We start from the raw sequence: 15,977 nt of genomic DNA on the forward strand, positions 1-15,977 counted from the left end.
AAAGTGGTTACTTTTACTAAACTCCAAGGCAGAAAAGCAGAGCAACAAGGTTTATGCACCATAGGACGATGAAATCAGATGCTGCTTGCATCACAGACTGCTAGGAAATTCGGAAGAAAACAGAATTTTATTCGATACTTTACCAATGCCTGAAAAATAGTTATTTTGAGGTGTTTTTTTCCTAAATAGCTGCTCCGTATAAATGGAGATCTACGGGTACAGAATTGAGAACTTGAATCGTACTCGAAAGACCAAGGGACATGCCAATTCCTCTCGCCCATGTTTCTAGCTAAAAGAAAACGCTCAGAATCTTAAACTTAACTGTAGAGGTGTATACTCATTGACATTTGTTTGGCTTAAGAAAGAAAAATTAAGTCTACCCAAATGTGAAACCCAACAAAGTTAGGCAAAAAGCACTGGGCTCACATAACACAAAGAGAGATTACTTTTGCTTCATTTAAGCTTAATTAACCTGCAATTATGATTAAACTCAGGGGGGGAAAAATTTCTCTCCAAATTAAATACAAAAATGTATTACTTCCTAAGTCTGTCCAAAGTTCTTATTATGTTAATATTCAGATTCATAAAGCAGGACTAAATGGCCAGAAACATCTCTAACCTTGACATTTTTTCAGGGGTAATAATAATCTGCAGCAAATGCAGGCCAACCAAAAACCACTTAACTAATTAGTAGTTGCAGTCACCGAGAAAAACATGAATCAACACTGTTATTACAAGTGGCACATTTGAGTGGCATCTAATTATGACTTGATGAGCACGATACTTGCATTATCAACATTACTACCGCATCCCATCAGGGCCTAAAAGCTGCTGATGGCATTGACTTCGAGAAACTCCCACTCAATGGTACGGCAGCACCCAACAATCGGCTTGGCAGGGGCCCCCCTCACTAAATGACACGTTAAGCGTAATTACTGGTAGACATTGTAAATAAACAGGATTGGAAGTGAAAATTGTACCAAGTGCATAAGACACAATCTGACACATTGGAAGTGGCAGCCTTAATTGAGAGTTTCTTTGACTGCTCAAGATCATTTCAACTGCATTTCTCAGAGGACAGTGATTATAACTGTGGAGACAGACGGCATAATGGTATCAGCACTGCTGACAGAGCAGTGAATTAAATTGTATCTGCTGTTGTGTGAAAGCCTTGATGAGAGGTACAGATGCCTTAGTGGTCTTATCATTATAACACAATGGTCATGTTGTCATCAACCTTTCTGGCTCCAATTGAAAAGAAATGATTGTGTGTTGAGGCTCTGCGCCCCCCCCCCTCCACACACCCCCCCTCCTATTCTATCTCTTGTTCTGAATAGAACCAATTTTCAGAGAGCTATGAAATCACGCAATAGGTCCTAAAATGCAGCTGCTTGGCATACAAACGGGTCCCCATTAAACTGGAATCACACACAATATGTGTTTATGCCAGAAGAACAAATAGAAGCTGAACACAGGCCAAGTTTATTCACACACACAAAGCCCATGTAGCTCTTCATCAATATAATTGCCTTTTATATTGTAGTTTAAATAATAGGCTCTATTATTTCCTTAAAATCCTAATATTCTTGGCATTTTATCACTGTGTTTACAAGGTAGGTTCTTCAAAAATGTGAAGGAAAGAGAAAAGAAACCTACACAATTTTTACAACATCAAATATTACTTTGAATTTTTTAGCCTTAACTACTTGACTTCTTCTCCCACAATCTGGTATTTCCATGATCATAACAAAAACATAAACACTCTGCATGTTTCATAGGAATTTGACTTTTTATTCAACAACATTCTTGCTCATGGAAGAGTGAGAAAAATCATTCCACCATAGCCAGGTTTAAGCCTAGCAAAAAGAAAAAAAAAAAAACTTATTTTCTGAACATTTTGTAAAAATCTGCCCTGTAATTTAACTTGATAAACTTACAAAGGTAGCGCTAGCCCCCATTTTCTCCAATTCTCATACAGTAGACTCCATCAGGTAGGTGTGCTTTTTTTTTTAATCTCTTCCTCTAAGAGGGAACAGTAGAAATCAGAAATTGTGCTTTGATTTCTAGTTTAAAAAATTATCCCTATGCTAAATAGGTAGCAAAGAAACGTACTTATCAACTTTCCAGATTCAAAAGAGAACATACTTCAAAGGGCAATTATATCTTTGAAAAGCATGACCTCATTTCTAAAACCAAAAGTCAGGTTACATGACACAAAACAGATATTTCTGTAATACATCATTTCATTTGCACCTTCCAAAGGACAAAAGTTTTAAAAACCTTTAGGTGTTCATTCAGTGATTTGCCTTACGGTGCTGAACGCAGGCTTGTCTCGTAATATCCACAGACCATGACCACTACCCCTAAAAGTGTCTATAATTTCGATGACATGAAAGTTTAAAAAAGTTTAAAAACTTTCGATGACATGAAATTTTAAAAAAGTTTTAAAAAAGAAGAAAGCCGAATCCAGGTATTTTAGAAATACATACTGAAATATTTACAAATAAAATGAGATGATGGCTAGAATTCGTTTCAACATAATCTGAGGTTGGTGAGAGCAGAGGTATGGATGCAGAGATGAAATTAACTTGGCCATCAGCTGGTTAACTGTCGAAGCTGTATACTGCATAAATGGGGGTTCGTTATACTATTTTCTCACTTTTGCATAAGCTTGATACTTTCCATAGTAACACTTGTTTTTAATGACTCTGAGAAGTAAGAAGCATAACCTAAAAGTACGTTGACTGTTGCGTCTACCAGTCGAGCTGAATTAGCCAAGTTTGTTTCTCCTCTTTGTGACCCCAAAGCACATGTACATACGCGCCATCATAGAATGCATCACACCGTAGGGCAACTGGGCTTTTCTTTCTTTGTCACTTGCTTTTGTCTTTTTTTTTTTAAGGTTTATTTTTATTTTTTGAGAGAGAGAGAGACAGACAGACAGAGCACGAGCGGGGGAGGAGCAGAGAGAGAGGGAGACACAGAATCCGAAACAGGCTCCAGGCTCTGAGCTGTCAGCACAGAGCCCGACGCGGGGCTCAAACTCACAAACTGCAAGATCATGACCTGAGCTGAAGCCAGATGCTCAACAGACTGAGCCACCCAGGTGCCCCTGCTTTCGTCTTTTATTAACCGTGAGCATGAGAGCAGGAATTTTTCTTTGCTCACGTGGGACTCCCTTGCACCTAGCATGATGCTAGGTATCAACTAGGTTACCAGGTTTGTGTTTGTCTCAACAACTGAGAAAACAGATCAGGCCTACCTTCATCTGTGAACACCCTTTTACAAGAACAGAAGTTCTCTCTAGAACAGAACTGCTCAGGACACAACCACCATCACCATTTATCGGGCCAACTACGTGTCCAGCCTGTTCCACACCCTTTACATGTGTTCTGTCGTGAATTCTCACAACAGTCTTAGGAGGCATGTACTATCACAAGTTTTGTATTTGAGAACACTGAAGCCCAAAAAGTCAAGTAACAGATGTCAAATTACAGAGTTCTAACCGGTCAGGCCCAGCCAAACCAATTTCTAGGCGACTCCCATTCCTCCATGTCTCTTTCTAACTTGTTGTATTCAAAGGTGATACCACCAGGGGCGCCTGGGTGGCTCAGTCCAGTTAAGTGTCCAACTTCGGCTCAGGTCATGATCTCGCGGTTCATGGGTTGGAGCTCCCCGTCGGGCTCTGTGCTGACAGCTCACAGCCTGGAGCCTGCTTCGGATTCTGTGTCTTCCTCTCTCTCTGCCCCTGCCCCACTCAACGTGTCTCTCTCTCTCTCTCTCTCTCTCTCTCTCTCTCTTTCTCTCAAAAATAAACATTAAAATTAAAAAAAATTTTGGGGGGGGGGTGCCTGGGTGGCTCGGTCGGTTGAGCGTCCGACTTTGGCTTAGGTTAACAATCTCACAGTTCAGGGATTTGAGCCCCACATAGGGCTCTATGCTGACAGCTCAGAGCCTGGAGCCTGCTTCGGATTCTGTGTCTTCCTCTCTCCCTGCCCCTCCCCTGCTCAGGCTTTGTCACTCTCTCACTCGAGAATAAATAAACTTAAGTCTACGGCCATACCACCCTGAACACGCCCGATCTCGTCTGATCTCGGAAGCTAAGCAGGGTCAGGCCTGGTTAGTACTTGGATGGGAGAATAAATAAACTTAAAAAAAAAAAATTAACAAAGGGGACGCCACCAATGGTGCCACCCTGAGCAAAACTCCTCTCCATCCAGCCAACTGTCAGCAATACTCAGATGCAGGGTGTCTCCCAAGCAGATGTGATGAACGTACCACAAGTTCTCCTGCAACATCAGGTTACCTGCAAGGTCTTCACATAGTGTGCAAACAGTGACGAAAGCCGGCAGGTGTGCAGGAAAACGGGTGTGCCCTAACACAGAGCAAAGGCTCTCAGGTTCTGGCTGGAGGGCATCAAAGACCTTTACTTACTTCTCCTCGCACAGGAATCTGCCTTCATAGGGAACATGGCTTTGCTAGGCAGTGATGCTCCTCGTGCAGGAAGACAGGAGGAAGGCTCAGGAAGAGCTGCACGGAAATCTGGACGAAACCTGCTAGAAAGAGCACGCTGAGCCGGGACGGTAGAGCCCTCCTGTGGAACAGAGCTCCTCCTAAACCTGGTTCAGCTGCTCTCTTCTGCACTCGGAGAACGAGGTTTAGCAGGTAAACGTTATAGGCAGGCAGATTTCCGCTTAGCACCCAAAGAAACTCTCCCTGTCCGAAAATGAAATCGTGAACTAACTCCTGTCCTCTTAACACTGAAGGGCACTCTGGCCAAGGCAGTGAATGAGATGCTGGCAGCAGCAACTAATATTTACGGAGTCCTTGAACTCTAACGCCAGGCAATGCATTCAGCACTTTTTACATGAAGTATCTCATTTATTCCTTGAACAGCCTGTGAGGCAGGATCATTTATCCCAATCTTAACGAATGCGGAAATCGTTCAGGGTTAGGTGGATTGACACCAAAGGGCGCTTTTTACGGGTGGTAACTGAGGCATTCCCTTCCAAACCTGAACTTCCACCCTCAGTTCAAAGGTCATCGACCACAGTCGTAATGTTTTAACAAATATTCAAAGTTTTCTTCCTCCCCATTTCCTGTTCTTTTGAGACGAGTCAAGAGTCAGCACTGTGTTTTCCTGTCATCCAACTTTAAGGTTGAGCTGACTTAGAAAAGTGAAAAATTAAATGAAGACAGCAATAAAGATTGTTGTACTAACCTTTCAATTGATTCTTTCAGGCTTTGAGCTGCTCGTAGGGAAAAGTGTGAATTTTTAAAACTATCAAAGGCACTTAGAGAAAAGAGACAAAGAGGGAAAAAGAAATAGATGAGAGCAGTTTATGTGTTACTCTAAAGGTAGGCTGATTTGGGGGGAAGCCCCTTCCACGTGTGCATAACACAAGAGGCAAAATGCCTACTACCTACCCGACCAAAGCATTTTATGGTAAGTCCAACCATAAGAACTTGAATTATTCCCGCTACACACAGCATGCCAATCCACTATCAAGAGTTAATTCAAGAACATGAATTGGTAACAATGCCCATGGCATAACCCTTTTGGTGTGACTTGGTGTTAGAACATCCCATTAATTCTGCATCAGGGAAGAAGAAAGTCCTACACCCATTGCAATTCACACATTCACAAATAAGACATATTTCTGTCATAGCGTACTGGCCTCCAAAGATAGGTAACATCAACAATATTCCCCTGAGATTTGGTTACAGCCAGACCCTTGAAATAACCTGGCTATTGAAATTAACGATAATGCTGCATTTTTATGGCTGTTTCACCTTCAGCAAGAATAAACTGTTTTGTTGTGTAGTTACCCAGTCAACATTTTATGATACAATCAAACAGCCTAATGCAGCATCTGCAGAAAGATGGGAAAGATCTTGCTTCCAAGGGAGAGGGTCACTTTTCCTGCTAAGGTCTGGTCCTCTTCCCATGACATATTTCCTTCTGCTCCTTCTGAGTGTGACCAGATATATTCTATCTTAGGGGATAAGGTAATAACAGATTTGGATAAGAGCGCCTGAGTGGCTCAGTCGGTTAAGCATCCGACTTCAGCCCAGGTCATGATCTCGAGGGTTGTGGGTTTGAGCCCTGCGTCGGGCTCTGTGCTGACAGCTCAGAGCCTGGCTCCTGCTTCCGGTTCTGTGTCTCCCCCTCACTCTGTCCCTCCCCTGCTCACACTCTGTGTCTGTCTCTCAATAATAAATAAATGTTAAAAAAAATTTTTTTAAATAACAGATTTGGATCACATACAAAAATAAGACCATACCAGAAATTTAGATGATTACAGCTTTTATGGGCATATGACTTTCCCTGGTGAGACGGGGCCATTTCAAACATGCAAACTCTTAAAAAAATGTGTAAGTTCTGTGAACTAGAATTCCTTTTCTATGAATTAAGGTAAGAGACAAATCAGACCACTCTAAAGATGTGTAAGAATACTTGACATGGCATTACTTAGGATATCTAAAACTCCAAAACAATCCATCATCTGTCATTGAAAAAAAAAATGTTTAAATAAATTATGGTACGATCATATAAGAGACTAAGATGGACAACAATTAAAACAAATACTAAAACAAATTAATATAAAAACAAATTGAAACAAATATACATCTCTACTGACATGCAAAAAATACACCGTTTCCTGAAAAGAGCAGGCTGCAAAACTAAATGCAAAGCATGGCTTTGCTTTTTGTGGACACACATATTGCCTACAGACAAAAGACCAAGAAAGAAAGACTATAAAACACTAACGCTGCCTTTTCTCAGAGTCAAGATAACAAGTAATTTTTGTTCTCCTTCGACTGTTCTACATAGTAAAATTTTTTCATAACAAGGGCAAACTGTCTTTTATAATAACATACTCATAAAACAATAATGCTCATTGCATTTGTTTGAAAATTACAGTAATGCCAGGACATTGTGGGGGGGGTGGCAAATGGGAGGACAATTCTTGCTTTCTTGGATACTCAATGCAGCGGCAACTAAACACAGGGGCCGTGCCTACCCACATAATCCCAAAACACAGTTGGGGTGTGTTTACAATAATTCCAATGAAAGGCTTACATACTTTTCTGAAATTCCTCCAGTTTTTTAACAGCTTCATCTCGTTCTTGCCTAATTTTGTCGCACTGAAATGAGAAAACACGGAAACGTTAAATTTTTATCACAAGCTTGCCTAATTTTGTCGCACTGAAATGAGAAAACACGGAAACGTTAAATTTTTACCATAAGCTTGCCTAATTTTGTCACACTGAAATGAGAAAACACGGCAACGTTAAATTTTTATCATAAGCTTGGGAAGGCAAAAAAGAGCAAACTTACAAACAGTAACAATTTTATGAGAAGAAAACGAAAATTTAAAACCTTTAAGAAGCACTCATGGTCACATGGTACTTATTCTACTCAGTCACATGGTCTTTGTACTATTTGTATCTGGCCACTTTCCTTGGACCTTCTAAGATAATGAGTCATCCTCCTGCTCGTTATCTCCTCAGGAACGGACCCATTTAACATCCTTGAGTTCAAATCACTCTTTTAAGAGAATATATGTGCCTCTTTTTAAGTGGGTATTTGGCTAATACAGTGAACACCCCCCACATCTGCAGCTCAGATTCCCTGAAACTGGATAGGAACGATCTCTCCAGAACTATTCAGAACACCTGCGCACAACCGGAAGTGATGACACTTGAACACAAACTGCTGCCCTGCGTCCCTTGAAACCTTCACTCAGGGAAAAAGATATCCTTGCATCCTCAGAATTCTACAGAGAAGGTAGCAAATTAAAATAAGAGAAGACAAAATATTCCACAATAAGCATATGTCATTGACAAACTATTTTTTAGGGTTTTTTTGTGGGGGTTTTTTTGTTTTGGTTTTTAGAGAAAGAGAGCGAGTACAAGCTGGGGAGAGGGGCAGAGGGAGGGAGAGGGAGAGAGAGAGAGAGAGAGTGGGGCCTGATCCCACGACCCTGGGATCGTGAACTGAGCCGAAATCAAGAGACTTAACGCTCAACCAACTGTGCCACTCAGGGGCCCGAACAAATTTTTAGTTTTAAAAGGTGGGAGGACTCACCGAAAAGACTAGGAGGAGTAAGACCTTAAAAGGCAAAAATAACTTTTAAAGCATGAGGACCTTCCAGTGTGTCTGGTATAGAAACAAGCATCCCTTAGTTTTACAAGCCCTGAAGGTATTAATGAATGCTATAAAAGCCTCACGTTCATTACGAGGACTGATGCGACTTACCCATGAGTTTCACAAACCGGGTTAAGTATAACACATTTCAGAAAGATTTTCATCGTATGTGTCTAAAACTTTAAAAAGTTATTTTTAACTATTAGAGTGAGAATTAATTTCTGAATTTTCTGGGACTACTCTAATACCATTACCAGAGGGTCATGTGAATAAAGCACAACTTTCAATTATATTTGAATCCTACCGTGCCAGATAAACATATTGGGATTTCATGCCTTTGGATATTTCCCATTTCCGTTTACAATGGTTAAAAAGTCATGATGCCACTGATAATTTGGAAAACCCAAATAAAGACAGTGAGATAGTCTCATCCATCAGACTGGCAAAAACGGAAAACGTTTGTTCTCAGGAGTTAGAAAACCCTCACACACTGCTGGTGGGAGTGTCAACTGGCATAACAAACTACCAAAACTGAAAATGCACGTACCCTGTGACTCGGCAATTCCACTTTTTCTTTAAAGACTTTATTTGCAAGTAATCTCTACGCCCAACGTGGGGCTCGAACGCACAACCCCGAGGTCAAGAGTCGCATGCTCTTCTGACTGAGCCAGCCAGGCGCCCCTGAAATTCCACTTCTAGATTCTGTTACTGGAATCTCTAGTACAAGCCGATCTGTACATACATGTTCGACATTTATAATAACAATAAATCATGGTGTTTTCACGTAACACACTAGACACCAGTGACAGCGAATGCACGTGAGCTCTGTGTCAACATATACTGCAAAAGCCATAATGGCAAATAAAAGGACTCGGTGCACAAAAGAAAAAAAAAAGGGACTTGATGCACATATACCAAAGTATACCTTAAGCGGATAAAATCACTTTACATACTATGCTATAGTATACTATAAATGTACATTTCACAATACATATGGCATATATGAAACATATAAAAACACATAATAAAAGGACACGTACACAATTTATCATGGCAGTTGGCTCTTAAAACAAGGAGGGGAAGGGGCCCAGGGCAGAGCGACACGGGGAACCTTCGATTTTACTTGCAGCATTCTTTTTTAGTTAAAAAAACAACAACAACAACATTTAATTCTGTAAGGGCCATATTTGTTACATCAATCTCTGCCCTTTTCTGTGCTTTTAAAATATTTTTCTTAATTAAAAAAAATTAAGACATAAACAGTTCAGCCTCCCCTTTAAAATGTCTCAGGAGGGGCGCCTGGGTGGCTCAGTCGGTTAAGCATTCGACTTCGGCTCAGGTCACGATCTCGCGGTATGTGAGTTCGAGCCCCGTGTCGGGCTCTGGGCTGACGGCTCAGAGCCTGGAGACTGTTTCAGATTCTGTGTCTCCCTCTCTCTCTGACCCTCCCCCGTTCATGCTTGTCTCTCTCTGTCTCAAAAATAAATAAACGTTAAAAAAAAATTAAAAAAAAAAATTTCCAGGAAACAAAAATTAAAAAAAAAAAAAAAAAAAAAAACCAAAACCAAAAAACCTATGTCCATTCATTTGGGGAAAATCCATTCTGGCAAGAGTGCACGAAAGAGGCACTGGTGCTAAATCAGCAAGGCTGTTTACTAAATCCTGACTTACACCCTCCCGAAGAGGGATCAGCCCAGACCATTTCCTTGAGGAGAAGGCATATTCTTTCATTAAGGTCTTCTTCAGGAATTTCTCCTCTGTGGGAGGGGAAGTAATGTCGTCTAATTGAGTTTCAAGTTACAACTTAACAGATAAACTGCATTCATTCATTCATTCATTCATTCATTCATTTTGGTGTTTACAATTCTAAACACTAGAGTTCTGGATTCTCAAATAAGCTTTGTTAGATCTTTCCCCCCAAAGGGACGGAATGCTTAGCTAGCCAGCTGTTTCAGGAATGTTCTTCTTGTTTTCTAGAATGAGGCTTCTGTTTCTGTGGAACCACCCCGCCACCCTGCCAGTCGGCACACCCACCTCCAACAACTCACAGTTTAGTCTAAATGAGCATAAGCGAAACATAATTTCTGACTAGACTTACATGCCTGAGTTATGATTGCCAAGTGAAATAGATCTGATGCTTTCTTTCCAGTTAACTTCATGTTTCTTAATCTGACATTTCTGAAAGGTGTAACATGCCCTGTGAAAAACCGTCTTCATCTAAGATTTGGCACTTGGGCATGTTGTCCCTGACTTAATACCACTTGGATTCTTCTATATCCCTCTCCAAGCTCCACCTGAAAGAATCAAGGTGAATTTAATTCTTCCCTAAATCAAAAACCAGGGTTGGGGCGCCTGGGTGGCTCCGTCGGTTAAGCAGCCGACTTCGGCTCAGGTCATGATCTCACGGTCCATGAGTTCGAGCCCTGCGTCAGGCTCTGTGCTGACAGCCTGGAGCCTGTTTCGGATTCTGTGTCTCCCTCTCTCTGACCCTCCCCCGTTCATGCTCTGTCTCTCTCTGTCTCAAAAATAAATAAACGTTTTAAAAAAAAATCAAAAACCAGGGTTTTCACTGAGATATGAACATTAAACACGATAGCATTCTACGGTGGATTTGAAAAAGACCACCGACAGACATCACACACAAACCACCCGTGCAGGTACCATTTACTGGTCATGAACCACACATGCCAATTTTAGGTGGGCTTATACCATTTCCCCAGAAGTAAAGCTTTATGCCCATGCTCTCCACTCATAAGGCCCAGGTAGACAGGCTTTGGTTAATAACAGGTCTCAGTATCCCAGTCTTACTCTAACGTGCCAGGAACCGGTTTCTACCGTCCGGCCATATGTTTTTAACACGACCCCTACAGGCATCACCAGAGGATTCAGAAGCGTCTCCCAAACCCAGCTGTATTCTAGCAGGGGTCTTCGTGTGGCTTTGCTTTCTATTTTCTGCAACCGCATTATGATAGAACTGGCAGCCACAGAATTTACCATCTGCTATGGATACTGAAAGGGGTGTGTGTTGCGGGGGGAGGGGGAATCTACACATGCGGCAAATGCAGCTGACTTACTCCAAACCAGAGCTGAACAAAATATGAAGGACATACCCCTTTACTTAAGCAGAAACCCAAATATCCACTTATCTTATCATTTTAGGTGAACCCCAAAAAATACCTTGTAACCTTTCTCTCATTCTACCCACAGAGGGAAGTTAGCAAGGATTCTGGGCCTTTTTGGGAGAATGTTGCGTCTTTATGTCCTGCAGAAGCCCCTCACCCACCCTACCCCTTCCTCTACCCTGCCCACACAGCTGCAGCATTTGTAGAAACTGTTTCTTTTTGTGTGAGAATTGCTCATGGAGACTTTGCAATAGCAACAGATGTTCCTGGGCCCACGTCACTTCATTATGATGCCCAACGACTCTCTGTATAGCCGGCGGCTGGGGTAGAACCCAGCAGCACGAGGGCTGACTGTGTTAAGCTAGCTGGATGACATGAGGTCGATTCTAGAGTCTCTATATTGGCTCTTTATGAAGTGGTGAATTAGCCAGAGGTTGGCCTTGCTGGTTTTGAATATTAGAGGTCCTGGCCTCAATGTGTGAAGGCCTGGCTCTGTTCCACGAATGTTCCTTGAGCCTCATCCAGGCAGATACCTGGCTTCTGAAACGAAACCAGCATTTCAAAGCACTTGGCAGAATGATGTGCAGAGATAAGTCTCTCCAGGGTGAACTGGCAATCCCTCCCTCCCCCCACCAAAACGGGCGCCTCCCTTCCTTCTCCCTCACACATCAACTGTTTATACAACAGTATCTGCTTCACGGGGCTCAGCAGAAATACAGAGAACTGTGGTAGACACTAAGCTTTCTTTACGTGTCGCTGTGTGTATATCTGAGGCAAGAAAAGTCCCAATATTCTGAATTGTGTCTAACTTCCACTAACATAAACATTCATGTTTATCTCCACGGTACACAAATTCAGTGCAGGGTTGCCAGCCTAGACAGAAAGGCACGTCTGGGACCCAAGAAGGGCGCACACACACTGCACGCACACAACATGAACAAAGTAGGCAATCCACACAAGACAACTACCTTAGTTGACTGAATGAGACTTCTAAGCAGGTGTCTCTTGTAATCACCGAATGCCTCCATTTCCTTCCTCCAAGCACTGAACAAATTACCCCTACAGCACCCACACGTGCCAGGCACTGTGTTAAGCACGGGGGCGGGGGCGGGGGGGCACGTAACAGCACACTCTCACGAAACCTGCAACCTACCCAGAAAGAAGCAATTCATAAAAACACTTGCTAGAATGGGACAAACGCTGTACAAGGGGAACACATAGCAGAGGCTATAACACCAGATCTGAGAAGGAGGCAGCCCTCCACCGTTTTTACTTCTTTTTCTTGAAGTTCACTCCTTTTACGCCCAGTTACAACACTTAAAAGTTGAAGCATGCACGGCAGCAGAATGGTGCCTATTTACCTGTTTTGGGATCTCTGGCGATGAACTTGGATAATGGTGGGGAGAGTCTTCCACCTGGTGAAGCTGGGCTAGAACGTGCCTGGGCTTCTCCTTAAAGAACACAGTAACTGAACTCATTCCCCCTCACATGGGATTCCCCTCACCCTCCTTCTCTTTTGGTGGCGTTCTTTCTTCCAATTCAAAGTTCTTTCCCTCCAATTTTCACAGGCAATAAAGCAGTAGCTGCCCCCTGAAGCTGTCGTACAGCATTCTCCAAATTCTAGGTATTGTGTGTTCGATGGAAACACATGTCCTCAGAACAGAGATCCTTGCTCTTTGTTTCTGGATAGATTGCTGTTAATAAGAGACTCATTTTCACTTTCAAACTGCTAAGTAATTACTTTTTCTCTGGCACAACCACTTGCCACTCTGTTCTAAAGAAACTGCATGTATGTGGATGTATTATGCATGAACAGTTAGCATAATGGATGCGTATCTCGCTCTTTAAAGTGGCTTCTTTACTGATTTTTTTTTAATAAAATACTTTGGGACCTTCACCTCTGAAATTTACACAAGAGAAAGAAATGCTAACAATAGAAAACGGGAGCCAAGATGCAAACAGTATCATATATCTGGCTTCTTGAAACGTAAGTCTTGGAAAGTGTCTGTCTCATTCCCTTTCATTCATTGTTCCTGGCAAGCTGACAGAGCCGCCTGATGCACTGTGACAGTAGCTCATCCAAACGGCTTCTAATCAGCCACTTAAACATTTATTCATTTCAAAACTCAATCTCAAGACACAATATTAAATATAAATACTGTTTAAAGGCAGACATTCTTCTATTATACAGATTTCCTTCTTTTTACACACACACACACACACACACACACACACACACACACCACCCTGAGAAATGTGAAAGCTATTCCATTAAAAGCTCAGTGAGGCTTCGCCCCCCCCCATATAGGAAAAAACCCCAAACAATTATGACAAAGATCCTGAATGAGTCATAAGGAGAATGCCCTTCGACTGTGGAAGCATTAGAAGCATGACTAATGTGGTGCCTGCTTCCTGAGCAAACGACCACATTTTATTTGACTGATCCCACAATACATCATCTTCTATTTGTCCATACCTCAAAAAAACAGATTTGGAAGGGTCGTGGGCTTCCACGTGACAGGCTTTCTTGCTCTTTAACATACTGTTGGCAATGTCGTTTAGCAACTAGGCCAAAAAATTAGAGAAAGTAGCACCCTTTCCATAAAGGCACATTGGGGACCCTTTTTACACTTTAACCCAACCCCATACAGCTTACTTGTACGCTCTAGAATATTCTGATAATAGTTTTGGTTGAGAAAATGCGATCAGTACATAAGAAATACACACAGATATTTTGTTATAAAGAAGTCAACAATTCTGCTTGGGAGAAAGTTGGAGAAGCCTTTGAAAAAAATAAGGGACACGTGAGCCAAGCATTAAGAGCTAGTAAGAGTTTGTCACACGGATGAGGGGAGGATCCTTATCTTTTCGGCCTTTTCCCATCCCACCCCCAGGCCCCAGGCACTCACAGCACAATTTATCCAAGTTATTTGTCCGCTTCCTGTGTCCCTCATTCGAGTTGTTTCACTCGAGAGTGGGACCTTCGTGCATTTTTCTTTATATACTCCAGGACTCAGAAGGCATTCAACAAAAAGTCTTCCCTCTCAAACAGATTTTGATTCCATCCTCACAGACAATGAGAAAAACCACAAAATGAGCAACATTCCATTTTTCTTAAATAAGGACACCTGCGAAGGAAAAGATCCTCGAAAGACCGGCCCACCCCTCCAGGTCTCTCCTCTTACCCTTGGCACACCTGTGCCAGAATCTACATGCACACACACTCACACACGTGAGTCTTCTGACGTTACGATTCACTCGCTATTTAACTTTCAGTTTTTAAAAACTGAAACTGTACTTAAAAACACAGACCTATCGATGGTCGAGATAAACGATCCAGAAAAGTATGGAGTCTGATAACTGGCTGTGGAAAATTCATGAGCTAACAACAAAGAACTACAAATAAAACCAAGACCTTGGTGGAGAAAGTCAATCAGCTCCCGTAAGTTTACCTGCTTCAAAAAGAACATTTGTGGTCAGAAGACCCACATAGGAATCTAGACTCCGTCAAGCTCTCGGGGTCTGTTCTCTGCACTGGAGCTGACACAGAGCTGTCTGGAGTATTGGACGAGGAAGACAAATGAGTGTGCATGGCCCACAGTAGCTTCTCAACAAACACAGCAGCTTGAGCAACTGCCGGCTCTGAAGAGACATGACGTCTCTTGGAGGAGACTCCAAACAGAGCATAAAAATATCTTACCCTTGGGGCGCCTGGGTGGCGCAGTCGGTTAAGCGTCCGACTTCAGCCAGGTCACGATCTCACGGTCCGTGAGTTCGAGCCCCGCGTCAGGCTCTGGGCTGATGGCTCGGAGCCTGGAGCCTGTTTCCGATTCTGTGTCTCCCTCTCTCTCTGCCCCTCCCCCGTTCATGCTCTGTCTCTCTCTGTCCCAAAAATAAATTAAAAATGTTGAAAAAAAAAATTTTTTTTAAAAATATCTTACCCCCAAAAAATCACACCCATTGTCTCTTCTCATTGATAAGGTTCGTGACCTAGCAACAAAGACAGACTGGATGTGGACACGAAGAAGGGAGAAACAACTTGCATTGTGTTTCTTTTGGTCCCTTCCACTTGTGCAAAATTCCCCCGGGTCAAATTAAATATGGCAAAAGGAGTTTTACTTTAATTTCCTCTCCTTGACTAATTTTAAACTCTGCTCTGGGTCTGCTAGGTAAGGACGGCCATGTGTATTTGCGGATAGGGATGGGACAAAGCTCACTCAGGCAGGCACAAGAAAGTGCTTTGCCAGAGAAAATGGTGTTCTCCATTTACCACCGCCAGAACTAACGCTGCTTTTACTCATTCTGTGCTGCATAAAAGGCTTTTATTATATGCTTCCCTCCTTTGTAATACAGCCCCCCTTTTTTGGAAAAAAAAATTTCAATAATAAACCTGTTAGCCTTTTAACAGAAGATGAACAGAACGCGATGAACTTAAAACCACTCTGTGTTGTTTTACCCACCACCACAGCGTTCCATACTGCTTCCATTTTTTTCTTCCTGTTTCTGTTAATAGTTATTTTTAAAGTATTAGAACGGAAGAAGGTCAGTAATGCATACAGATGTTACAAAAGTATCGGGCCACACTGCGTGTAGAGAAACATGGAAATAGTTAATGGGTGGGGGCGTCTGGGTGGCTCGGTCAGTTAAGCGTCTGACTCCGGCTCAGATCATGATCTCATAGTTCGTGGGTTCGAGCCCCGCGT

General features: G+C 42.3%; 1 protein-coding gene across 2 annotated transcripts in view; it reads right to left on the reverse strand.

Annotated features, from left to right (window-relative positions):
- The window catches only part of SHTN1 (shootin 1), a 101,381-nt gene that overhangs the window by 68,166 nt on the left and 17,238 nt on the right, over positions 1–15,977 (reverse strand). For both annotated transcript variants that reach the window (XM_049646507.1, XM_049646508.1), the window contains exon 3: positions 7,089–7,149. In XM_049646507.1, coding sequence (XP_049502464.1) covers positions 7,089–7,149 — 61 coding nt within the window. The remainder of the gene's footprint in view (positions 1–7,088; positions 7,150–15,977) is intronic.

Source organism: Panthera uncia, chromosome D2 (genome assembly GCF_023721935.1).
Source record: "Panthera uncia isolate 11264 chromosome D2, Puncia_PCG_1.0, whole genome shotgun sequence".
Classification (NCBI taxonomy): domain Eukaryota; kingdom Metazoa; phylum Chordata; class Mammalia; order Carnivora; family Felidae; genus Panthera; species Panthera uncia.